At 42.8% G+C, this 27,865-nt stretch overlaps 1 protein-coding gene across 2 annotated transcripts in view; it reads right to left on the reverse strand.

Annotated features, from left to right (window-relative positions):
* The window catches only part of ENPP2 (ectonucleotide pyrophosphatase/phosphodiesterase 2), a 109,947-nt gene extending 82,586 nt beyond the window's left edge, over nt 1-27,361 (reverse strand). Inside the window, exon 1 of one of the 2 annotated variants that reach the window (XM_055314226.1) lies at nt 27,253-27,361. In XM_055314226.1, the coding sequence (XP_055170201.1) occupies nt 27,253-27,258 (6 nt within the window). In that variant the 5' untranslated portion in view covers nt 27,259-27,361. Of the gene's footprint in view, nt 1-25,865; nt 26,001-27,252 lie in introns of those variants that run through there. The other variant, XM_055314224.1, reaches the window with a different exon arrangement.
* Nucleotides 27,362-27,865: the final 504 nt, after the last annotated feature.

Below are 27,865 nucleotides of genomic sequence, written 5' to 3' on the forward strand. Positions count from 1 at the left end.
TGGCCTACTTCCCAAGATTTGGATTCAATAGGTCTAGGGGGGCAGGGAGAAGAAATGAAGATTCTAGAGGCCAGACAAGAACTGATACAACAGGTGATTCCGATGCAAGTAATGTAAGGAGCATATTTAGAGAAACAGAGCCTTAAAATAAATTATTCTGAGTTAATTTGTTTACATCCTGCACGTTGAATTGCTTGGTCTAATTCATAATGCAGCTTTAAGATGTTATTAAGAGCATCCGCGGTTCATTGGACATTAAAGTCTGGATCTCTTAGTGACACACCATGGCTATCCCTCCATGGGAACCATCTCCAAACTGTAAGCAGCAGAACAGTATTTTATTTTCTTTGCTGGTGGCACAAAGCGGCAGTGTGTGTGTTGCCTGATTGCGATACAGTAGTTGCATTTATACTAACTAATGCACAGTCTATCTTTCATGAAATGGTTCTGTGAATCCTTGTTCCCAAGCTCTGATTAAGGTAAGAGGGCTTGAGGTTCATAGCGAGATTTGCAAGATACATAATTGAAGGTTGTTATGTTTGCCTCCTGCGGTAATTACGAAATTTCCATGAACTGATTCAAATTTTATCTATATCCAGTTTCTCATGATGCGGAACTAACTGCATAATAGTGTCTTGACTCGACCTACCGCGACTCCCAGAATACTCTAAGATCTGGTGTGAGGCAATTACTGACCACCTGGTTTCTTAGCAGTGTCACTTGGCAGGAAACACAGCGCATAACACTAGAAAGTAAGCAAATCACACCCACGTGTATTCTCCCTATTTTATTTTAAGACTCTCCTGGCTGAGTCTTCTTTTTGAATTCGGCCTTGACTGCTGGCACTTAGAAAATTCAGGAGAAAAACAGGACAGCCGTCTTTGAGAAACAGGTTTACCTATCTAAAGGGAGCGAAGAGTGACGGTGGCGAGTGGAGGAGCAAGCTGGCTCAATTGCTCCCACAGGTCAGGACTGCAGATGTGTCTGAAGTAAACACCACTTAAGATTCTAAACCACAGATGCAAGGTCTTATGGGTGATCTGTGGTCCCAGGAGGGTCTCTGGGGGAGAAATAGGATACATCTATTTAAATGCAAACAGGACTTGTGTTATTAGTTATTACACAATTGAAAATTGAAATCGACACTGGCACATCTTTCGATAACTACAATTTATACTGTAAACTTCTATGCATGACATTTATTCCCAGGGGTATCTAAGCATACACCCCCTCCCCGCCCTGCACCAGACTATCTCTATCCGCTACGAATATGCATTCATTGCAAATATTCACTAGCTCCTACTGTGTGCCAAGCACTATTCCGGACACTAGTACTATATGGGGAAGCTGAACCATGCATGGTCCCCTGCCCTCCATATCAATCAAACAGACACTAAAATAAATGTAAAGTTGCAACTGGTTAAGTGTAGAAATGTAGAGGTAAAGCTGCTACAAGAATGTATAATTCTGGATTGATCTAGTCAAGAGGGTCATGGAAGACTTTGTGGAGCTGTGATGTGCAGGGTAGGTGGGAGTAACAAGGTAAGAGAGGAGGAGAAGATTCTAGACAGAGCAAACAGGATATGCAAAGGTTCCGTGTAGGGGAGAGGCACAGCACACCCATGATAGGAAAAGACAGCTTGTTTGACTAGAGCAACAAGAGCAAAAGTGAGTGTGGCATGAAATGAACTGAGGGGTTGGTAGGGGCCAGCTCCTGTAGGGCTTCATCTGTCATGTTGGGTGATATTGTCTTCACCTTACAAATGATGGAAAGTCTTAAAAGGGCTTAAGCAGGTGAAAGTTCACTCAGATTTTGAAGGACGTGTCTCTGTACAGTGTGGACACGAAGTGGAGGGAGTTGAGAGGGGATAAAGTAAATCAGCTGGGAGATGATGGAGTAATCCAGGTGAATGCTAGTGACAGCTGGCACCAGGAAGGCCATGGTGATGGAGAGGGGAAAAAACTGGGAGAGTCAGGGAAAAGACCTATTAATGAACTGGGTACAAGGGTGAAGGGGCAAGAAGGTATAAAGTGTGACTCCTGAGCTAATGGATTTGTAATTGGATTGTGATGACCAAATACACTGAGTACTCAGTAAAGTCACTCCTTAAATTTTTATTGGATTATAAAACAGACATGGAGATATGTACCCACTTGCTAACACTCTAGAATTAGTTCAAATTAAGGGATATGGCTAATAGCTTTAACACATTTGTCAGTAGTTTTAAAAATCACCTAAGGCAGTTGCTTTAAAGTTACCTTGGATTTTAAACACTGAAAATACATTTATTCATAATTGAGGTTTAAGAGGAATTACTGCCAGGAAATCACTCTGCTTTGTTGCTAACTCTAGCTTATAATACAGCATCGTAAGACTTAAAAGTCAGTCTGTCTACTTCTTTTCAGCTATTCTGAAAGCTGCACGCTAAATTTCCAGGCGAATGGAAGAAGGTTGTAAGAGATGGCGAGATGGCTCCCCCTCGCGTGAGAGTCTCATGTGAGTTTTCATGCGTGCGTCTACTTTGTACAGGGCCCTGCGTGAGGCATGGTATGGATGGGTGGGTTTGACACTGCAGAAAAGAGTTCCATCAGAGTATCGAAGGCTCATCCTTTGCAGCAGAGAAGCTACTGTCCATTCCCACTAGCGGCTGAAGACATGGAAGCTGGAAGCATATGTGACATCGCCAGAGCAGCAGAGGAAGTGATTGGGCCAGGTGTAGGGACCAGGCCTACACCTTAGTCCCCTTCCCACTCTGGCCTGACGTCCCTCTGTTATACCACACGAGGGCCTCAACTCAACACGTGCAGAACGTGGCCACCCAAACAACCAGTTCACCTCCCAGCTTCATTCCTTTTCATGAAAACCTGCTGTAATCCTTCCGTCTCTTGTTTCTTATCAGACACCACGACTACAGGTTTCTAGTTATCGATTCCAACTATTACCATCCTTTCTCAGAGCTTGCTGAACATTACTAATACCTAGGTTGTTTCCTATGTGAATATTTTAGGTTCTCCTTTCATTGTCATTCTTTGGGCCATGCATGAGCAGTTTGTCTCACAACTGCTCTACCTGTTTGATCTCCCTGCCCCCCTTCAAACACCCTATCTTTGAGGCCTCTCTCTCGCTCTCTTTTTAAGATTTATTCATTGTTTGAGAGAGAACAAGAGCATAAGTGGGAGGAGGAGAAGGAGAGAGAGAATCTCAAGCAGATTCCATGCTGAGTGCAGAGCCTGATGCAGGGGCTCAATCCCACCACCCTGAGATCACCACTCCAGCTGAAACCACGTCTGCCGCTGAACTGACTGTTCAGTCACCAAGGCGCCCCAAGCCTCTCTTGATTTATTCCCATTCATTGCCTGGAGAGTTCAGCATAAAATGCAAATATGATGATTTTCCTCCCAATCTCAAAACCTTCAGTAGTGGCTCCCTATCACAGTATTCTCAAAGTGTGATCCCTGGGCCAGCAGAATCAGAATCACCTAGAAACTTGTTAACAAATATAAACCCTTAGGCCCTACCTCAGATTGGCTGAATCAAGCCTACCAGGCGATTCTGCTGCAAGTTGGGAGAACCACTGACCTAAAGCATAAAATCCAAACTCGTTGGCATGGCAAATAGGATTCTACATCCAATATTAAGTCCCCTGGATTCAGAGCCCAGCTCTACCACTGTTTAACTGTGAGACCTTACATTACCCTTAGGCGAACTACTTCTCTGCCCTAAAACTCTGTTTTCTCATCTGTATCCAGCTCAAGGATTCTTAAGAGTATTACATGGAATAATCTGTGCAAATTGCCTAGCTCAATGCCTGCACAGAAGAATGTTTGGTAAATGGTAAATTTTTTAATTAGAGAAATATTTGCTGTTCCTTGATTAAGTTATGCCCTCTCACACATCCATTCTTTAATATATGTTGTTGCTTTGGCCTGGAATGCCCTTTTCCACCAAATCTCCCTGGCAAACTCCAACATATTCATGAAAATTCAGGTCAGGGGTCACTCTTCTGCAAAACTCTCCCTGACTTTGCCTCTCTCATACAGAGCAATGGACTCCTCCACTCTGTTCCCTTATTGTCTATAAATCCCTTTTTAGGCCTCTCTGTCCCTGTGATCTCTTTGAATGCAGGGACCAGCCATCCTGGCACTCCACAGAGCTTTGCATATTTTCTGGGGTATAATAGGCAGACAATAAATGTTTCTTAAAGAAAGTACTTGGTATCAAGAAATTTAAATTGGAACTTCAATTGAATTTCAATTCTTGTTCTTTACCTATCTACTAGCTGAGTCACTTCAAGCCCATGTTTATGCATCTGTAAAGAGGGTTTATTGGCTGAATTCAGTGGTTTATGACCCCTTTTTAAGCATTAAAATCTTATTTTCAAATAAGATCTCAAAATGAATACCAACATCTAAATTTGGAGTTGCTCTACTTTAAGTGAGGAGTGGGGAGCCAGGATCCTATCCCACCAGCCATCTCCCCTATTCCAAGTCCAAGCTAATTTCTGCACATCTGGTCATGCTTCTTCTCAGCTCTGAAGTCCTCCTCTTTCCTTGGTGCTCATCCAAATCTGAGTCAACTCATAGCCTTTCCCAAGGCAATGGATTATTAACAAAAATGATATGCGTTCTTATAACACAGGGTTGATATGAAGACCAACTGATGTGAAGACCAATGCATGTGAAGTAAGTAGCTCATTGCTTGAAACATAGAAAACGTACAAATATTAGCCATTGTTATGTACAGGAGGCTAAAGACTCCATCTGTTACCATGTTCTCAGAATTCAGTAAAGAGCTGAGCACATAATAGGTGCTTAGTAGTGGCATAGGTTCTAGGAAAATTCCTCTACTTTTAGAAAGATCATATATAGATTAAAATTGGAAATGTTACAAACCACCCTTGTCACATTGTCTCCAACCTCAAGAGAAAATGAGCAGCATTTATTTGGTAAAGCGTGGGGTGACTCTGGGGACAGCCTTGAAGGCACAAGTTTGAACTACAACAAAGACCCTCCATTTGGATTGGAAAGCCCCAAGAATTTGAGCTGCAACTCAAGGAATTTGTTTGAACACAAATCTCAAAGGAAGTTTATGCTTGCTACTGGAATGGCATCATCACATGCTTAGCAGTACAATGGTATCCTCTTGGAGAGGAAGCAAAACTGCTATTCCTGTGATTCCCCTTGCAAGCAAACAAGAGCTAGTGACATCCAACAAACTAGGAACAGACGGGAATTTCCTCTGCCTGAGAAAAGACTTCTATGAAAAACTTACAGCTAACACCCTACTTAATGGTGAAAGACTGAATGCTTTCCCCCTAAGATCCAGAACAAACCTAAATAAACGGGGAGACATCGATGTTCATAGACTGACATTATTGTCAAGATGGCAAGAAATTGAAAAGGTGGTCCACACCATGGGAGAAAACATTTGCAAATCATACATCTAATAAGTGCTTAGCAGCCAGAATATATAAAGAACTCTTACAACTCAGCAGTAAAAAAAAAGACCCCACATAACCCACATTTTTTAATAGATTGTGTAGGCATCTCTAGAAAGAAGATACACAAATAGAAAATAAGTACATGGAAAGATGCTCAAAGCATTAATCACTAGGGAAATGCAAATCAAAATGACAATAAAATACCACTTCACACCCACTAGGATGGCTAAAACTAAAAACAGACAATAACAAGTGTTGGAAAGGATGTGAAAAAAATTAGAACCCTCATATATTGTATACAATAGGATTGTAAAACAGTGCAGCCACTTTGGAAAACAGTTTGGCAGTTCCTCAAAATGTTAAACATAGAATTACCATATGACCCAGCATTTCCACATCTAGGTATAATCTAGAGAAATGAAAACATATGCCCACATGAAACCTTGTACACAAATGTTCATAGCAGAATTATCAACTGATGAGTGGATAGACTAAATGAAATAGATCAATGCAATTAAATAGTGTTCAGCAATGAAAGGGAATGAAGTCCTGATACATGCATATTATAACATGAATAAACCTTGAAAAAATCAAATGAAAAAAAGCCAAACACAAAGGCCACATATTGTATTATTTCATTTATATGATACATCTAGAATAGACAAATCCATAAAGAAAGAAAGCAGATTAGCAGTTGTCAGGTGATGTGGGAGTGACTGCTTTGGGTATGAAATTTTGTTTGGGGGTGATGAGAATATTCTCCAATTACATAGTGGAGATGTTTGCACATTTCCATGGAAGTAACAAAAACCACTGAAATATACAGTTTAAGAGGGTAGGTTTTTACAGTTTATGAACTATATCTCAAAAAATGCTGCTTTAGAAGAGGGAGCAATCTAGTAAAATTATCCCTGTAGTGAGACAAATTCCAAAGCCTCTAGACCCACAGAAAAGGAACATTGACCCTGACCTTCAGCTCTCCGGTCAATGCCTTCTACTTGGTGTCAGCGGTTACCCTCCAAACCTTACAATTAATGGGGATTGAAGCATTTGAGTGGTGGTGTGGACCTATTTTCATCAGCCCCTGTGTGGGATGAAACCCTTTACAGTCCTAAAAATAGGAGGAGCTCTTTCAGAGTACTTTGGGGCCTCTGCCAGAGTACTTTAATCAAGTGTCCTTGTTTCCTTTCGACTTTAAAATAAAACGAAAACCCAGTTCTCGCCTACAGATCTCAAGGGGCTTGAATCTTAATGGCAACATGCTGTGATCAGAGTCTGTGGGACAGTTGTGGGAATTCAAGAACAATGCCTTGGGACAACATGGATGGGCCTTGAGGACATTATGCTCAGTGAAATAAGTTAGACAAACACGGAATGAACTTACTTAATGGGTAGAATCTAAAAAAAGCTCAGAGACGTAGAGGCAGGTGAGGAGGAGGAGGCCAAATGGGTGAAGGGGGTCAAAAGGTACAAACTTTTAGACAGAAAATAAATAAGTCATAGGGATATAATATACAGCATGGTGACTGTAATTAATATGTGTGGCACCAGGGTGGCTCAGTGGTTGAGCGGCTGCCTTTCACTCAGGTCATGATCCCGGAGTCCTGGGATGGGGCCCTGCATCAGGCTTCCCCTCAGGGAGCCTGCTTCTCCCTCTGCCTATGTCTCTGCCTCTCTTTCTCTGTGTCTCTCGTGAATAAATAAATGAACAATATTTTCAAGATAATAATAATAATACTATACTGCATTCTTAAGAGTATGATCTTAAAAGTTCTCATCTTGAAGAAAAGAATTCTGTAGCTATGTTTGCTGACAGATGTCAACTAAACTTATTGTGGTGATCATTTTGCAATACATACCCATATAGATTCATTCTGTTGGACACCTGAAACTATATCATGTTGTATGCCAATTATACTTCAATTTTTTTTAAAGATTTTATTTATTTATTTATGAGAGACAGAGAGAGAGGCAGAGAGAGAAGCAGGCTCCCTGCAGGGAGCCCAATGCCAGACTCTATCCCAGGACCCTGGGATCACTGCCTGAACAAAGACAGACGCTCAACCACTGAGCCACCCAGGCATCCCAATTATACTTCAATTTTTAAAAATGCCTTGCATTTGAAGAACACTTCTTTAAGGAAAAAAAAAAGCTCTATGAGAAAGAACCAATACTCACTCACTCTTCCTACTTTGTGATTAGTAAAACTGAAAGGCTGCTCATAGGCAAGGTCGTAGAGCTAACGTACCTTGCTCTGGGAGAGATATAACAGCTCAGACAGGGTGGAGAGAAAGGGAAAAGCAAGTATGTATGAATGGTACCACACATGGCATGAAGCAGACATTCCGTAAGTGGTAGCTAATAATTTCATAGTCTCTGCTCTTTGCCAGACAACATACTAGAGACATTTATATACACTATGTTGCCTTATTTAATCTTCTTTAGAACTTTCACAGTATTATCCTTGTCAATATATGAGAAAACAAGCTCAAACATATCAGGCAACCTGCCTGATTCAATAGGTTCAAGTACCTATTAAGTGAGGAAGTCCTCTTTTCTCCATGATTTCATAATGCGGATTATAAAACTGGCAAGATCTAAAAGGAATAGGAATGTTAACTACTTGCTGGCAGAAACATGAGTCTATTAAAAGTAGAGAATCCGATAAATGTTTGATAAGTCTTAATACTTGATAATGTCTCCTAATTCAGAACATATCAGAAGCCACAGATTAATTTCTATTCTAGGCTGACCTAGTTCTCACCCAAAAAAAGAATCGGTTGGTAATGTGGAAGTGACTGACCAGAATGGTGGGGCATCACAGTCTGTCACTGCAAGTTTCCTAGGAGCTCGGAGAGAAGGCTGCTCATTGTCAGACAATTGCCCTAAAATCTGAGAAACCAGAGTTTTACAAATCCATATAATACTGATTCAAGGCATATTTTATGAGAAGTCAGTACAACATAAGCTAATGGTTATTGAAAGCACACTCTGTGCCAGGGACGTCAGGGTTATTGTGATAAAAAGTATGTTTTAACTGGGAGATGTGGAAGCCAACAGTTTGTTAGGCACATTCTGGTGAGTTCTGACATAGAGATGTGCGATGGGTATGGGGTATGGGTATTTTCAGCATGTGGAATGCTGAGAATCAGCTCACTCAGTCTCTGTTCCACTCCACCACCAGGGAGCCCTCTTACCTCGCAGATTTTTTTGTCAGATGCATTATAGATAAAATTTATAAATTCTGCCACTTATGATCCTGAGATTGTCTTTCTGCACATGATATTTGAACAGCATAATGGAGACAAGTTCCATCTTCCTGTCCCTTTAGCTGTTTCTCTGGTAACAATTTTTGTCAAAGAGAGCTGGGAGTTTTTGTTACCTGCGAGTTCTATAGAAGTCCATGCTTGACCACAGCTCTAAATGACCTCATTATATCTTGGGTTGCTTTAGTAGACAATTACTGCCCAATCCAAGAGAGAAAAGTTCAGCTGAGCCTGGCAGGCCTGGACTCCCATCTGGATTGTGTTCATTTTGGATGTCTCATTTTAGTAGGTCACTACAGAACTAGACAGCATTGAGAAAGGCATAACCAGGATGATGAGGGGGGCGAAGAAATGTAGCATAAGGCAAGAGAACAGAGAATAAAGGGAGCAGCTATTTTCAATCAGGTGGTAATGAAGGCCTCTCTGCAGAGATGACATCTGAACAAAAATCTAGATAAAGTGAGGGAAGAGCCAAGGAACAGCAAGTGGGGAGGCCCTAAGTGAGGTAGGAGCAGCCTAGTAGGTTCAGGAAGGCCAGTATGTGGCTGCAGTGGAATGGGAGGAAGAATCCCAGATGATCTCAAAGAGGCTACTGGGTGCTGGTTCATGCAGGACGTCATGGGTCACAGTGGAGCCTTTGTGTTTCATTTTGGGTGTTATGAGGAGCTAGTGGAGGGGATTTTAATCAGGCAGTGACACGATGTGATTTGTTTCAAAAGGCTCATCCTTCTGGTGTTTAGAGAATGGATATTTAATGAGCTCCCTGATGGCCAATGGTTGAAGAGCCTGTGTAGTCTGAGTGCCTTGCATATTCAACAGAAGAAAATGGGTGTGGTTGTCTTTCTCAAATATTCTAAGGGCAATACAGGACATATGAGTTTTATTTTGTGTACTTCCTCAGGCAAAACTAGAAGTTACAGAGAAGCATGTTTCATCTCATAGGAGGAACTTTCTAGCAATCGGTGCTGCCAGAGTTCTCTTACAAAAAATGAACTCATGGTTACTATTCAACAACAGGCTGAGTTGGTGACACTGGTCAAGAATTATGGTATAAAGTATTGAAATTCAGAGGAAGATTGGCCACACATTTTGTGTCCTTTCCAACTCTAGACTTCTATTATTTTCACTTTTCTTAAAACTCTCTTAGGGTGGGGCGCCTGGGTGACTCAGTCAGTTAAGCATCTGACTCCTGATTTTGGCTCAGGTCATGATCTCGGGGTTGTGGGATCGAGTCCTATGTTGGGCTTTATGCTCAGTGGGGAGCCTGCTGGGGATTCTCTCTCTCCTTCTCCCTCTGCCCCTTCCCCTCCAGTAAATAAGTAGATCTAAAAAATAAAATTAAAAAACAACCTCTCCTAGTTAGCTGAGTTCTCTCTCTGTAATGACCAGCAAAGAAGTACTCAAATTAAATTAATCAGAATTCACTTTTATTTTTTCTGAATAAATCAAAAGGAAAGGTAAAGATCCTTATACACACTTTGTTCTTACTATTTCATCCCCCGAAGGAAATGTATATATATAGTTATAGATAGTTATATAATTGGCATGCACAATTTAATTTATGCCAATTAAAGATAACATGAGGGACTAGGCTAAGACAAGGAGAAACACCTTTCACAAAATAATTTGATGGACTTAAGCAAGAGATGAAGCAATCTACTCCGGGTAGATCTAAAAGACAGCTCTAAGATGAGCTGACCTTATACTGCCTCTCCTAGCCTTATAGGTCTCTTATAATCCTTTGTAAACAGAGAGAGACTGCAAAGTTGAAATACAGTGACCTCAGCTTGCCACTAGAGTATTATGCAAGAGAATGCAGAAGTCCTGGACCTTACATTGTCTCACTAAACTTCTGTGGCTGTAATGAGCGATGTTATACAACTTGTTAATTGCTAAAATCCTGGGCTGTCGGACTTGGTTAGAGTCATAGCTCAGATGCTCCCTAGCTGTGTGGCCTGAGTTAGGAAAGGTCTCTAGACTTTTGCTTCCAAATATGTAAAATGGGAGTGATACCAACACCTCCTTCACAGAGTTGTTGTGGGGATTAAGTAAAAAGGTCCTTGCAGTATTCATTGTTAATAATAACAGCTATAGAATATGCCAGACATTGCACAGAAATTCCCTCAAGGTCTTGCAAAGTACATATTAGTTTCTCTTTTTGACAGGGGCTCACAGAAGTAATTTAGTAAATTTTAAGTAATTTGCCCAAGTTTATGAAAATTCATTCAAATTCAGATCTGCATAACCAGAATCTAGCTTCTAAGTAAATACTTCTATTATAGTCCACTATGCTATGATACATTTAGTTTATTACTTTTTAAAGAAAGTCATGCAATCTCACATGTAGAGAGCAGTTGAAGCAAGGGTTTTCTCTTAGTGCCTTTAAGAGTTTGGATACAGGGGTGCCTGAGTGGCTCAGTGGGATAAGCGTCAAACTCTTGATTTCAGCTCAGGTCATGATCTCAGGGTCATGGGATCAAGCCCTGTGTTGGGCTCCATGCTCAGAGTGGAGTCTGCTTGAGATTCTCTCTCTCCCTCTCCCAATTCCGCTCCCCCTGCTCTCTCTCTCTCTCTCTCTCAAATAAATAAATAAATCTTTTTTTTTTTTTTAAGTTCAGATACAGAACAGACTCTGTAAAGGACAGTTTCTCATTTTGGCACCAACTGCAGATTAAAGCCGTTATACCAATGCATTCTTACTGCATCCTCTGAAGCAGCTGGTTTTGCATGCCTTCAAGGTTTGGAGCTGGGTGAGCTCAGTCCTAGCCTGTAGCTGATGGCCTCAGGTAACAGAGCCCTTTGCAAAAGATGCCATTTTCTCCTTTTCCCAGTCTTCTCTCCCTTTCTGCTGTTGTTTCCTCTTCTTCCTGAGAATTGACAAAAATTATCTAACTCTTATTTTTGCAGTAACTCTCATGTGACCTTACTATTGACAATGACCCAGTTGTTTTACTCAACGACAACACAGTTGATGTGATGCCAGTACTAAGGACAAAGATCGCCGCCTGACGGAGCTGGGAGCAAACTTTCTGTATTGGTTCCTCTCACTGCACACAACATATTCTCATCATAATAATGGCAATGAGCACAGTAACCCCTACCGGGAGTCAACCACAAGCCAAACATTTAACATAGGGTTTAGCACTCATTCACTTGTTCATCCATTTACACAGCAAATACTGTTTTAGGCAGAAAAGACACCAGCAATTAACAAAAGAACCCAAATGCCGGCTCAGGGAGCTTACATTTTGTTGGATGGAAAAGACATAAAATATACGAATATGTCAATTAGTGATTAAAGCTATGAATAAAGAATAAAACAGGGTGCTGGGAACAATGAGAGACCTCAGCCCTTGAACCACACAAAGCCATTAGGATTATCCTATTTTATAGATGAAGAGTTTGAATAATTTGCCAAAAGTCATCCAATGTCAAAACAAGAATCTGCTACATTCTGATAATGACAATAATAGATATAACAACAATTATAATAATTATCATCTATGAAGGTAATATATAATTACCTTACAAAATCCTGTGAAGTAAAGAATCCTATTTTGTGAGTGAAGAACCAAGACTCAGAAAGATGAGATAAATAGCTCACAGCTACACAGTAAGTAGTGGGGAAAGGATTTACACCCAGTCTGAATGGCTCAAAGTCCCTGATCTTTCCACCACACCTTGCCCCCTCTGCTGTGTCTGTTTTGCCCAAAGTTCTCACTGAACTCAAAGTTTCTTGAGGACAGGGACTGCATCTCCACCATCTCTTGAAAATTCTCCAGCATCTGGCACAGAAAGTGTTGAACTTTCTGCATCGGGACCTGCCGCATTCCCCAGAGAGACAGATGGATGGTTGCCCACTCCACTATTCAGACCTTTTCGACCTTGCTTGGCAGTGGGTCCCCGGTGTATAATGAGTACTGTGGGCAACATTACCCTTGAACCCCAGGGTGCCAAGTGACATTCAGAGCTCACAGGTGCAGTGGCAACCTGCTAGCGTCAGCCTAACCTCTTGGAAATACCTGCATTCCCAGGCGAACTTGGGTCCCACATGGCTCTGTTTGCCTCTTTATTACACTGGTGTTTGTTTAGGAATGAAAGGAATACAGCAGCAGGAGGCACATGGCCTGCATTTTAATGAGGGCCGACCCTATGGAGTAAAGGGGGCATTGTGATGGATTTGAAGGGCCTGCGGACTTGCTGCATCACGTCAACTCCAGCCTAACAATGCTTTCCTCAACACTCCCCGGCTTGGTGCTCACAGCTGCACTTTGCACTTGCACGCACATTGTGGCTAAACCATAGTCCAAAATTAGACTGGGCGAATGAATGAATGATTTCCCTTCGTATTGTTCAAGTTGCTTCGTGAGAGTACATCACAGCTAAATGGAGACATTTTGAAAGCAGGTATAATTCCTTTTTGGTTAAGATTTAGGGAAAAGTAGACAGTTCTTAACAGTCAGGCAAACCTAGGTTCAAACTTCACTTTGTCACTTCTCAACTGGATGAGGGTGGAAACTAACTCACTGGACTTGACCACTCTTGTGAGCCTTCTTCAGTTCTCAGCTCCAAGAGCCTCGACCAGGCTGCCTGCTCCCTGGTCAGCTTGTCATTCCCTTTCCCCCCTCATCTTTTTGTCTTGTCATACTTAGCCTAACTCCTGGCATGTGTGCCTCTCCCACTGGACTGCAAGCTCCACAAAATTAGCGAGTCTATGCCCCTTCCCTTTTTTCTCCAGATCCTGGCAAGGTATCTGGCACACAGAGCCATTTAATTAACATTGGTTGAACAAATTAACAGAGGAAGAGGAAGGTGAAGAAAGAGGAAGGAAATTGTAACCAGAGTGTAGGGGGTTCAGACAGAAGAGAAAAGGGAGCAGGGAAGTGTCCTGCAGCTTCACTCTCAATGCAATGGCGACAGGGTTGGCTGGGGCCTTCTCTTCTGTCCCTTCCCGGCCTGGCCTCCAAGGCGAGAGTTCTGAAGAATTCTCTAGATCCTCGAGGACTGCTAAGCCTCAACCTTAGAAAAATAATGCCACTTTCTTGTCCCTGTCCCTACACACCCAAAACCCTGTTGCTCATGTCCCCATACACTGAAACCACTTCACTTGAGTAAAGAAGACTCCAGGAGCCTCCGCCATGTCATTAGTTACTTTATGTTGACTAGCCATTCAAGGGTTTGTAAACAATGTGGAAAATTTTTCCAGACTATTCAAGCCTTCCACTCCCATCACTCTCAGGGAATAACTTTATCCCCTAATCTCCCCAAAGATCAAGGCTAATCTAATATGCTAAATATGTTCTACATGCAGATTTTATTCCTAGTGACTCCATAGACAAAATTTGCTTTGGAGGGTGAGAATACTGGTAAAAACTGGATTGTTGTTGTTGTTGTTGTTTTTAATTTCTTGTTTTTGCCGAAGGATCAAATTATAGATTGAGGTGTTTCTTGGGAAAATTGCTTGTCTTGTGTTATTTAGGAAGGTCATTCTCTGGCAGCCTGACTGCATTTTTAGTCCATTTAGAGCCACTGGGAGTGGATGTTAAGTCTATAAATAATCAGGGGTAATAGTAATAAGGGGTTTAGGATCCAGCGAGCACTGGATGAACATCCTGTAACATCTCACAACACGACTTCCCAAGGCAAAAGTGGCCAGCCAAGGACTAAAAGACATGCTCAGGCCAAAGACATCTGTCACAGAGAAGCTGGAAGAGCATCTTTCCTAGCTGTTATCCAACAAGCAGGGGTCACTGCGCTCTGTAGGCTTCCTGGTTGAGGTGATCTGTCTACCAACCATGGCAGATGTTCCCAACTTTTCCAAATTCTTTTTTAACCCCTCCTTTGAAATAATAGTTATTGGGGCAGCCCCAGTGACCCAGCGGTTTGGCACTGCCTTCAGCCCGGGGTGTGATCCTGGAGACCTGGGATTGAGTTCCACATCAGGCTCCTGCATGGAGCCTGCTTCTCCCTCTGCCTGTGTCTCTGCCTCTCTCTCTCTCTCTCTCTCTCTCTCTCTCATGAATAAATAAAAATAAAAACTTTAAAAGAAAAGAAATAATAGTTATTGGAAATAATAGTAACAAATGTCATTTGGACTGCATGTCATGTACTCTTCTAATTTCTTCTTAGACATCATCTCATTTAACCTGAGTAACAATCATGCATATAGATACTATTATCATCTGTAATTTATGAATGGCAGAAATGGAGGTACAGAAAAATGAAGCAGTAGAGATGGGATTTAAACAGAGCCTGAGTGCTTAACCACAACCCATCCTGTCTGCCTTGTCTTTGAGACGAAAAGCATTTAATAAGAAATCACAAATCAGTTTCCCCATTTTTATGCCCATTTACAACAAATGTAATCTACAGTCAGCCTTCAGATCAGCTGTAGAAAGAGTAGAGGTTTTGGAATTCAACAGACTTTGGGTCAAATTCTAAGAACTGTGAGACACCCCAGTCATTCGTGCATATGGCCCTGGCCTCCTAAGACCTGTATGACCTTGCCAGGTCATTTAACCTCTTCAGATCTTCACTTTTTTTTTTTTCATTCTAAAAATGAGTATAACAGTCACTCCTTCAAAGGGTAGTTTTGGGCAGGTTCAGGCAAACTTTTCCTGTAAAGGTCCAGATCATAAATATTTTAGGTCTTGCAGGCCAATGCAATGATTCCTATCAAAACTACTCAACTTGCTATTACAGTGTGAAAGCATTCACAGACTTTACAGAAACCAAGGAGGTTAACTGTATTCTGATAAAATTTTATTTACAAAATAGGCAGCAACCAGATTTGGCCTACAGGCTATCGTTTGCCAACTTTTGGTTTTGAAGATTACACGAGAGGATGTATGTGCTGTGCATGATCCTTAGAATACATGTCATCAAAAAAGATAGTATAATTATGGTTTCAGCATGAGATGACCAGTGCTTTCAAGTTGGGTCAAAAAAATCCCAACCAAAATCAAGTAAATTTAACATTGTCAGGAAATCTCTGAAGCCTCACTTGGTTAAATGTATAACTTTCACAGACTTTTTTGAAATATTGAAAATTACCAACACTCTACCCCTAATATTACTTTATAGGTTGGGCTCTCAGAGACAATAGTTTTTTAGTATTTTCAATATTTATGACATATTTAAACTAAAAAAGTATTCATTGACTATTTGAAAATGAAATCTGGGGAATCCTGGGGTTTTCTGTTGTTACTGTTGTTTGTTTTGTTTTGCTTGTCTGTTTTTTCCTAAATCTGACAACCTTACCTATGGACCTCTATGATCCCACAATTTCAAAGCCACTTTTTTTGTCACATAACAAGAATAACCCAACACAAGCAACATTTTGTTCCTTCAGGGAGGAAAAGAATTACATTCTTATGGAATTATCCCCAAGGTTCAAAACTAATAAGTCCCCTGGGTAGAAGCCACTGAAACACTATGAGACAACCAGTGCTCTGCACTCACAGATGCCAAGAACAAGCTTAGGTCACCCAAGGAAAAAAGTGCAATAATCTTGCATTTGTTCCTGCTGATTAAAGTCAAGCAGCTTCTGGAAACTGTGAGGCACCCCTCACATCACTCTGTTGAATTAATATCTGAGCAGTATTAATGATGGAAAAACCCAATTATATCCAACACGTCCAAAGTTTTGCAATTGGATTTGTCAGCAATCAAACTGTGTACTAAGAAAGCCTGGTTTGTCAGTAAACAAAGCTTCTGAGTGGAGAAGAAATATTCTGCACACATAAACATAGGCGTCTAAATTCCTGATAAATTTTTGATAATGAAGACGTGGGAGGAGTAGGTGCCTCCAGGCATCAGATATCTTCCAACAAGTAGGATTATAAAATCTTTCTCAGGGGATTTAGAAGAAAAAATAAAAAAAGAAATGTGGCTCAGCATGCCACAACCCATGTCTTTTCAAAATTTAAAGACAAAAGATGATATTTGACATGTCCATGAAGGTGAAAAGCACTGTGTTTTAATTAATAGTACAGCATTTAGTATCAAAAGGTCTATTTTTGAGTTTCTACACTTCCAACCTGTGCAGTCTTGAATCTCTCTGAACTTCCAATTCCTATCCCTAAAGCAGTTATAAGAATTATCATCTCTTCTCTTTGGTCAGGATCAAAGGAGATCATGGATATGGAAATGCTTTGCTAACTGGGACCAGCAATACACTATCATCTATCATTCCTATAAATAACAGCAGGATCTCTGGTGACCAAAGAGCAAAATAATGTATTGAGTGTTACCAGCTGAAACCATGCCAGGGGAATTAAGTGCTCATGAAATCTGTATTAATTTAAGTCTGTAGTAAGCCATAACAAAGTATCACATACTGAATGGCTTAAGTAACAGAAATTTATTGACTCACACTGCTGGAGGCTGGAAGCCCAAAATCAAGGTGTCGGCAGGGTTGGTTCCCTCTGAGAGCTGTGAGGGAAGGATCTTTCTAGGACTCTCTTCTCGGCTTTGTAGATAGCCATATTCTTCCCCTGTTTCTTCCCATTCTCTTCCCTCTATATGTATCTCTGGGTCAAATTTCCCCTCTTTATAACTACACCGGTCCCATTGGATTAGGACTCACCCTGATAACATCACTTTACTTATTACCTCTGCGAAGACCCTGTGATGGTTAATTTTATGTGCCAATTTTATTGGACTAAGGGATGCCCCAATAGTTGGTAAAGCATTTCTGGGTATGTCTATGAGGGTGTTTCCGGAAGAGATTAGCATCTGAGCATTTGAGTCAGTTGAGTAAAGATCACCCTCACCAATGCATCATCCAATCCATTGAGCTCCTGAATGGAACAAAAAAGTGGAGGAAGGGCAAATTGCTCTTTTTGCTTGAGCTGGGACATCCATCTTCTTCTGCCCTCACATATCTATGCTCCTGGTTCTCACACCTCTGAACTTAGACTGGGATTTACACCATCAGCCTCCCATGCTTTGGACTAAAACTAAAATACACTACCAGGTTTCTAAATTCTCCAGCTTGCAGACAACGGATCTTGGGACTTCTTGGCCTCCATAATCATGTGAGCCAATTTTTATAATAATTCTATATAGTTGATAGATAGATAGAAAGATAGAGATATAGTTTATATCATATATATATCATATATATATAGTCTATTAATTCTGTCCTGACTTCCAAATAAAGTCACACTCTGCGGTACTCGGAGTTAGGGCTTCAACTAGGGGTCAAGGGAGAGACATAATTTAACCCATAACAACATCTTTCATCTATCTTGTTAAAAAGTCACCAAATTGATTCACGGTGTTTCCTAACCAAGGTCTGCTTCTCAAATGAAAATATTTCACTCTACAGTGGAGACCAACCTCCTTGCTGAGTGTCTAAGTTGATAAATTATTTGCTTCAGAATAAAGATCTAAAGCCATGGCCACTCATATATCTTCTCTAGACAGTGAAACATTAGGCAGTGTCTTTCATTTTAGAGAATTATCTTTATCCTGTAACACACATCTCATCATTTTTCCTTATATTTAGCTTGGGAATAAAAATTTGTTACACTGACAGAAGTGCTGAAGTTTTTAGATTTCAGACTCAATTATTTAAGAAACATATCTATTGGTTATCTCTCACTTCTGCATCAAGCTTGCTGGTTATTGACACATTTCCAAATCAGATGCCTTCATTAAATTAAAAAAAGCTAGTAAGTATATACACACATATAAAAAATGTTACATATTGTACATCTATATAACATGGAATAGGAATGAAATTTTTAAAAGTAAAATTGGAGGTGCCTAGGTGGCTCCATTGGCTTAAGTTTGACTTGATTTTGGGTCAGGTCATGATCTCAGAGTTCTGAGATCAAGGCCTATGTCAGGCTCCATGCTCAGTGGAGAGTCTGCTGTATATTCTCTCTCTCCCTCTGCCCTGCCCCGCATGTGCTCACTCGCTTGCTCTCTCTTTCTCTTTTGTCTCTAAAATCTTTTTTAAAAAGAAAAGAAAGAAAAGTAAAATTAGGCCTTTCTTTAATTCTCACTTTCATAGCAACTCAGTATCCTTATTTTAGTCATAAACTGTCCTGTCATTTTAGAAATTTAAAATATCCCATAAAGAACAGATGTATGGGTACATGGACATATGTCTTAGGGGATAGTCATAACATTATTTGTACCATCAATAAAGTAGAAACAGTCTGATATCCACCAAGAGGAGTTAAACAAATCATGAGGCAGCAAAATGGAACACAATGTACCCACTGAAGATCATGTTTTTGAAAAATATATAATGTCATGAAGTAATACTCTTGGTATGTTGTTAAGTGAAAAATAGGTTACAGAAAGATTTGCATGATTCTGATTTTAATGCTACATGCGCATAAAAGTATAGGTGGGTATTTACCCATGTGTTAATATACTTATCTCTAGATCCTGATATTGTAGACAATTTTTTGTTCCTCCTTAGTACTTTCTTTATATAACTTTTTCCAATAAAATGCATGCCTCACTTATTTCCTTCTGAAAGGCGTTTGCCTTCGACATAGCACTATTCATACCATAGGGTTACTGTCTGTTTCAAGATCTTAGTATTGGACTCCTAGGGGATAATAGAAGGAGACCAAATAAATATAAAAATAATTATGTATTCAACACTATCATGCAGCCTAAGATGTTAAAGGAGGCCTTAATGAAGGACTCAACATTTGATTTAGGTCAGGCCTTGATGAAAAAGTATATTCTCAAAAAATATATTCTCAATGAGGTAAATAGGTTGGACAGAGGAGGGATATTTCTGATATAAGAAAAGGCAAAAGTAAACAAACAAGCAGCAAAATGCTAACTCTTCTCTGAAAGTAACAAATATAGTTCAGTATGCGTAGTTCTTAGGATTTCTAATAGGATGCCAGCAGACCAGGCAGGAATATTAAGTCAGAGGGACGAATCGTCAGAAATTTTATTGTTCAAATTAAGACCCTTTGACAGTGAATGTGGAAATTCTCAATAGGTACCAGGAGGCAGCAGGCTTACATTAGGACTAGTCAGGGAAACCGGGACCTATGGCCGCTCTGCAAAGGCCCAGATCACCCCGGCCCTTAAATGCCAAGCTGAGATTAGAACCTTACACACAGAATCCTGGAATCTTGGAGTTGGAAGGAAATGTGAGTGCCCATCCAGCCTGGCCACTTCTCTTCCTGCCTCTCCAACTTTTCCAAGAATAGTTACCAAGTGTTTTTGTTCAAATATCTCTATGACAAAATGCTCATTGCCTTGAAAGAGTTCTGTTAGAAAATTCCTCCTTGTACTGAGCTGAAATGTATCTCCCTGTTTCTCCCACCCATTTGGCCCAGCTCTGCCATCTCAGAGAAATGAGTGCAATGCCAATCTCACTTCTACACGAGAATGAAGGATGTAAAGATAGACATCATAGTCCTCTCGATCTTCCGCTTGGTAGGCAGATGTCCTGCAGCCACCCTTCCCAACACATTCCTGCAGTTCACTATTTGCTTTATATCTCCTAGTTAGCTTTTGAATTGTTCCACTCTTGTCCTCTTCCCCTTACCATGGGGATAGGGGCCACCATCCTCACTTGCTTAGATTGCCACAACACCTCCCTCTCATCAACCATCCCTCCAATCCATTGTCCATTCTGCAGCTAGAACGATCTTTCCAAAACACAAAACTGATGGGGACCCTGCCCTCCTCATAGCCTTAATGATTCCCTGTTCTCCTAAGGATCAATTACAGCTCCACTACATGAAGGTCTAGCCCCTATCACCACTCAATCTCATCTCTCTCATTCCCTTTTCCCCCTGCAACACCTGTTTCAGTCCCTTGAAGGGACCTCTTGCTCTCTGCCTACTGAAGGTACGGTCACCTATGGTTGGAACTCACTTCACTTTACCACTTTGACCTTGAGAATCTTTGCCCAGCCTTTGCGTCTCACTTTAAACTTGATTTCCTCTAAAAAGCCTACCCTGGTCCTGCTAAATCTGGATTAAATATGCCTTGTAGGGTGGTTCCACAGAGACCTAAATTTCCCCTATTAAAGCAAGTTTAACATTGAATTTAAATTATCTGCTTATTCTTCTAGTACCTCTGGTATACTGTGAACTCCATGAAAGCAAGTCTGTCTCTTTTAGCCCCATTATCTTCAGCATCTGGCACAATGATTGGTATATAACATATGCTAATGTATTCATGGATTCATATGTATCAACCAGAACTAAATACAATTATTCTGATATAGTCTGCACAACACAGAGGAGAATGACTGTCACCTTTCATTTTCTCTATTCTATACCTTTTTAAATAAAACCTAACATTCTTTAAATTTTATTTAAATTCAATTTGCTAACATATAGTATAACACCCAGTGTTCATCACATCATGTGCCTTCCTTAGTGCCCATCACCCAGTTACCCCATCCCCCACCAACCTCCCCTTCTGCAACCTTTTGTTTGTTTCCCAGAGTTGAGTCTCTCATGGTTTGTCTTCCTCTCTAATTTTTTACCACTCAGTTTCCCCTCCTTCCCTTATGTCCTTTTCAGTATTTCTTATATTCCACATATGAGTGAAACCATATGCTAATTGTCTTTCTCTGATTGACTTACTTCATTCAGATAACACCCTCTTATTCCATAGACATCCATGTAAATGGTAGGTATTTCATCCTTTCCGATGGCTGAGTAATATTCCATTGTGTGTGTGTGTGTGTGTGTGTGTGTGTGTGTGTGTGTACCACATCTTCTTTATCCATTCATCTGTCAAAGGACATCGTGGCTCCTTCCACAGTTTGGCTATTGTGGACATTGCTGCTATGAACATTGGAGTACAGGTGTCCTGTCATTTCGCTACATTTGTATCTTTTGAGGTAAATACCCAGTAGCCCAATTGCTGGGTCCTGGTGTATCTCTATTTTTAACTTCTTGAGGAACTTCCACAGTTTTCCAGAGCAACTGCACCAGCTTGCATTCCCACCAACAGTGTAAGATGTAAAACCTAACATTTTAGAGAAAACTTCTCACTATTGATTTTATTGTCAGTTTAAACTCCTAAACCTTCACTATATGAAGCCATGGCTTTTATCTTAAACTTTCTCTCTCTGTCACTTCCTGCCCCCTGCTCCTCTAACCCTCCTCTCTTCCCCACTCTCTCTTCCTCTTCCTCTCTCTACCTCTTACTCTTCCACCCCTTTTTTGCTCTTCTCTCTCTTGCACAGATACACCCAATGATTTGCAATTGACTGTTATGAATGTGCACAACACATTTTATATCTATTTCTGCATACTTCCCCACAACATAGAAAGCCAAAATAGACTACGACTGATTGATAGCTTTTGGACTCTTAACCCTTATGCTTTTTTCTAAGCAAATGTGATCGATGTGTTATGCCTTCGTAGATATCACTGATATTGAATAAAAGAGGGATAAGGACAGAGCCCACAGCATACCACTAAAGACATCCACCCATTAGTCCAATAGCCTTTAACAAATGCATTCAACCAGGTATTAATTTAGCTCACATGCATCCTTCTAATCCAGAAGAAGATTAAGATCTGGGCCCTTCCTGAAATCAAGATTTTGAATTGGTTGATCATAATTAGGTATACCATATTCCAGGTGCTTTATTTTAGTTAAAATTCCTGACACCTATTATCCCTTTTCAATACCTAATACAACTATGACTCAGAAAGAAAGTCACACAACTGGCAAGTGCCGGAACAGGAATGTGAGCCCACGTCCTGTGACTTGACATTCAATACCACACATTACACTGGGATTCTCTCAAAAGAGAAAATATGCTTAATTAGATGTATGCTGGCTCCTACTAATCACCACCTACCCTCCCAAATATCTGTGGAATGAATTAATCCTTTGACTAGAGACTTTTTTTTTTTTTTACCTTTGACTAGAGATTCTTAACCTGAGTTCATGTCAACTGAAAGGAATCTAAGAGTGGACTTGTATGAACTTCCTGAAAGCTTACAGAAAGTGCCCTGTCCTGTATATTGTCCATTTTTGCTGAGAAGAGTAATGTTCATCCAAATCTCAAAAGAACCAAGGCCCCAAACAAGAACAACTAGAGTTTCAATAACTCTCTATAGAATTTAATCATCACTCAACCTGCAGTTTCGGATGCACGTATTTCTCTCTTTGGAAAACCAAAGCTGCATTTTCTCCTCTCTAGTCTCCCCAAACCACACTCAAGTCACCCTTAAAGATCTCATCCATTGGGCCCTTCTGAGGCCTTGCAGACTTCCTCTGGTTTTGGAAGATACCAGCTTGTATCTTTGGTAGCAGCCTATCAAAAGGCTCTTCTAGAAGCCCACCTATCTTGGCCTTCAGGACCTTCTTTCCATGCCAGGTTCCTGCTGAAAGGATTCCTTCACCTTCACAAAGCCAAAGCAAAACTGGTCTGGAACAAGGTTAGGATACATGCAGGTAGCAATCAGAGAAACTCGTTAGTTGAGATGTGGATTGGAGAGAGAGCTAGTACAACTGGAGACGTGGGGGATTATCTCAAATACTCAGAAAGTCTAAACCCTTCCTTTGTTAAAAAGGTGAAGACTATGCCTCTTCCTGATAATCATGGGTGAACTTCGCTCTTCACCCTTTACCATCTGTATTTATAGATTGTATCTCTATCACCCTATTCAATGCCTGAACATAATAGTCACTGACAAGAACTTCACAAGAATTCACACTCATTCATTGAGCATCCCAGTTGGGGCCAGGTTATAGGTTCTCAGGATGCTAAGAAAAAGGGCTGATCCCTGCCCTAGAGCACTTTACGGGCCAGGAGGAGACAGACAAAAAAAAAAAAAATAGATGTGTGCAAGAAGGAATGGTAAATGCTCTAACAGAAGGAATAAAGTAAGCTCTGGAAGAATATGGGAGGGCCACCTAACCCATTCCGGAGGATGGGGAGCAGATGGTCTGGGTAGTTTCCAAGAGAAAGTAGCTCTCAGCTGAGTCTCTGAGGAAAAATATAGACACAGACCCAAGAGAAGGACAAGGAGGAAAGTCATGTTTCGTAAATAGTTTAATATGCCTAAATTTGCAAACAATGTGCATAAAATGTGGAGAGGAAGTGCAGGATAAGAGATGAGATTGCAGGGGAGGGTAAAAGGCAAGTTGTGGAGGACCTGTGCACACCAACTCAACAGGGAAAAATAGGACTGTACTGAAGACTTTTCCAAAAAGATCTGTATGATGATATTTGCATTTTAGAGAGATCATTGGACATGGTACGGTGACCAGATAGAGGGTGTGGGATGGGTAGTCCTGGCCTACCAGTGGGAAATTTTGACTACAATGGAATTTGGGGTGTTACAGATTTTGACTAAAACAGTGGCAAGTCAGATGGAGAGGCAGGGATGTGTGTGAATTGTATGAAGTGGGTAAAAGAGAGACTCGGTGTAGGTAGAGACCTGGTGACCCACCAGGTGAGAATGAAAGAGAGGAAGCCACTTAGGATGAGTCTGCTGTGTCTGGCTTGGACAGTGGGCATGCCATTTGAGTAGCAGCGAATGGAAGAGAAGGACCGGGCCTAGGAGAAGGAGGGAGAAGACAAATTCAGTTTTGAACATGATGGTTTTAAGGTGCTCCCCGGGACATCAAAGTGGGGACGTCCCTTACAGAAGGTTGGTATTTAGGAGAAAGACCAGGATAAGCCACTGAGTTGCACGTGATGGTGGCAGCCATGGGAGTGGATGACATTTCATGGAAATGGGACGAAAAGGAAAGAGGATCAAGGAACGGAGGGATGTGCCAGCACTGCTGCTGAAAAGGGAAGACCTTTAGAGGCATGAAATGGGCACCAAGGATGCCAGAGGGAGTCCAGGAGAGAGTCATGAGATAGAGAGCGGGTGGGAGAGGGGACCACCAACGTGCTGGAACTGAGGCAGAGAAGCCAGGAGAAAGCTGAACTTGCTCTACGGTTCAGAGAGGTCTTTGGGGGCCCTGACCAAGCTTTGCCTTTCGGAAGCCCCGGGTAGCTGCCAGCTGAAGGGGCGGGAAGCGGTACCTGGGTAGCGAGGGAGTGCAGACCCGCCGGCGACACCCACCTCTTTCCAGAAGTTTGGTGGGGGAAGAGCAGAAGCGCAATTAACATCTAATGAACTCAAGTGCGGAGCGCCTCGTCCCCCCGGGTGGAACCGAGGGTGCGATAAACACACACACACGGATACCACCGCCGGCTTCTCTCTCCGTCCCGAGGAGCGCTAGAAAGGCTTTTGTTTTCATTCCCTTTATCAGTGAGAAATGGCTCTGGGCTTAACCTGTTAAAATGAAACCAGAGCGTGGCAGCGCGGCAATGGGAACCCTTTGACCCACCGCCTGCCCCTTCCGATCCTCCCCACCTGCTCTGCTTGCCCTGGGACATTTCCAAGTCCGGATCAAAAGCACCCCCTTGCTCCGCTGGGACCCCAGGCTCCCTCGAGCTCTCATCCCAAATTAGCCAGATCCGTTTGAAAGACTTGTTCAAATAGTGCAGTACAAAGGGCCCAAGGACTGGCTGCCCCGGCTGCGTGCACGCCAATCAAATCTTTCCCTAGTGGAGCCCGGGAGGGGACCCGTCCCTCTGCGACACGCGTGCAGGATCCCAGAGAACGTGACTGACACAGAGGGCTTCAAAAATCCCCATCCTTCCTGCAAAGCCCTGTGCTGCAGGTAATAAGCACCCCGCGGAGCCGGTGGCGGGGCCCTGGAGGAGGCAAGTCCCAGCCCCCGGAGCCTGGCTGCGCCCAGCGTGGGGCGGAGCTGGGGTGGGGGTGGGTGGGGGTGGGTGGGTGCGGCGGCGGGTAGGGCTCCCACTTGGCACGGGTTCGAGCCTTGGGTGAACCGAGATCCGTCCACGCTCCCTCTCCGCGCGTTCCGCCGCTCGTTTTGCAGAAACGAGAGACGCAGTTTTTACAAACCCAAACATTCCCTGGCAAGGAAAACTCGCAACGAGCTAAGCTCTGCAGCTCGCGCGCCTGGAAATCGCTCCAGCCGAGTGCACGGGAACGCAGCCCAGCGGGGACCGCTTTCCGGCAAGTCCGGAGGCCCTTTGCAAGGGTGCCCCGGCTGGCGGCTGGCGGCTGGCGGCTGGCGGCTGGCGGCTGGCGGCTGGCGGCTGGCGGCTGGCGGCTCGGGCTCGGGAGCCCCACGACGGAGGCGGGGGAGGGAGAGGCGCCTACCGTACCCGATCGGCGCGGCGGGTCATGCTGCGGGCGTCTGGGCGCTGCGGGCGCGGCCTCTGCGGCGGGGCCGGCGGACCTGTGAGCTCTGCCCCGGCACGGCCGCCCCGGGCTGCTCTTGTTTGCACTGGGCCGTTTGCTTTTGGGATTTCTCCAATGCAGATGTAGTCAGGGGGCCGCTGTCCCGGGGGACAATGATTCCATTGGAAGCTGGCCTTTGACAAGACTCACACATGACCTTTGACTAAAATGGCTTTGGGGAAGGAAAAGTGTCCGCAGGCTGAAGACGGGGGGCACCCGGGGCAGCCGGCCGCGCTCCCACCCCCAGCCGTGCCAAGTTAATTTTTCATCCCGTAACCTTTCAAGGAGAGTCTCCACGAGGTTTGATTTGCGATTCTCCTTCCTTCCTTCCTTCCCTCCTCCTCCCTCCCTGCCCTAGGAGTCCTCCCCTGCTTCTTCCAAAAGGGTTTTGCTGCGCGAGTTTCCCCGCTGCGCTGCTGCTGCTGCTGCTGCTGCTGCTGCTGCTGGGCAGCGTCTACGGTGGAAGTTGCTCTGACTTTCCCAGGAATATCACCACCATGTTCCCCCCTCCTGGAGGGCAGGCGACCGCGCACAGGGCGCTTTTCACAACCGTGCTGTCATCTGGCCTCTCAGACAATGCAGGGGAGGAGGCTCGCCTGTTCCTGCCATTTTCACCCCGAAAGAAAGAGAAGCTCCAGGGAAAGAGGGTATTGGCCCCATCACCCAACCAGAAAGTGAAACCCAGGTCCTCCAAACTGGCATCCTGTCCACTGGCACAAAGCACGCACCTCCCTGCTGGGTGGCCCACAACTCGAAGTCAATTGTAACACAGAAACACACTGCCAGGCGTAATTACAACATACAGTATGAAGTAGCAGTGGCTACAGCTATTTTAATTTTTCAATTACGAAAGTGTTAGATACTGTTCTAATAGAATAGCTATTTTGGTTTGTGACATCCACAGAAGTCTCAAATTTATTGGGTACTTTTTAAACATTGACTATATTTTTCCTTTAGAGCGGCTGCTAAAAGGAGGCTACGGGAACCAGCCTGGCCACTTCGAGGTATGGGTGCAAACTCCAGGGTGTCCTTAGGGTGCTACAAGAGTCCATCACTAGTGATGATCAGAGCTTGTCCCCCCCGCCCCCCCGCTCTTTTCCGGGTCCTTCCAGATGATGAAAGGGGACGAGGGTGTGGGATTGGGAGGAAAGCCCTGGACAAGGAATCAGTATCCCACAATTTTTGTGTGTGCGGAGAAGAGCTATGATGGTCTACAGAGAGGCCCTGGAGCCACCTGGTGTGTCAGGTGGTATTGTCTGCATTTTTTTCTCAGCTTAGGAAAGGGGAAAGGGGAAAGGGGGTAATACTCACACTCATTTTGGAAGGACGGTAAGAAGTCAGCCAGGAGGAAAAGAGGGGGAAGGTCCTCACTTGAGCCAGACACCACCACCTGCAAAAGCTGTCCCAGTGCTTCAGGCAACTGAAAATAATACCTGCAGGCAGACACACCGGGTGTGGGAGTCTTGAGAGGAGGGTGTGGGTTTGGACTCTGCCCAACCTCCTGTATCACTCTGCGGAGTCTGGACCTCATCCTGCAGTGCCAAATGAATGGGTTAATACAGCCAGCCTGCGTTATCAGTTTATCTGGAAAGGATGCAGGAGTCATATGTTGTTCTACAAGAAAAAAATACGTATCAACCTAACTTGGAAGTTATGGGCATTAGCCTCATCGGATACCTGCTGTTTCTTCTTCCTGGCTACAAAAACAGGAGCAATCTATTTAACCTCACTGTGCCTCGGTGTTCTCATCAGTAAAATGGGGGTTATGCTTTCTGCTATGAGGATGAAGTGGAATTATGTAGGTAAAACTCTCCACTTTTCTTCCAATGTACAGTAGCACTCGATAAATGTAGCTCTTGTTATATTTTGTAGTACTTTGATGTGCACAGAGCCTACCATGGAGAAAATAGGGGGAAAACAAGGA

The sequence above is a fragment of the Nyctereutes procyonoides genome, unplaced genomic scaffold (genome assembly GCF_905146905.1).
Source record: "Nyctereutes procyonoides isolate TBG_1078 unplaced genomic scaffold, NYPRO_anot_genome, whole genome shotgun sequence".
Classification (NCBI taxonomy): Eukaryota; Metazoa; Chordata; class Mammalia; order Carnivora; family Canidae; genus Nyctereutes; species Nyctereutes procyonoides.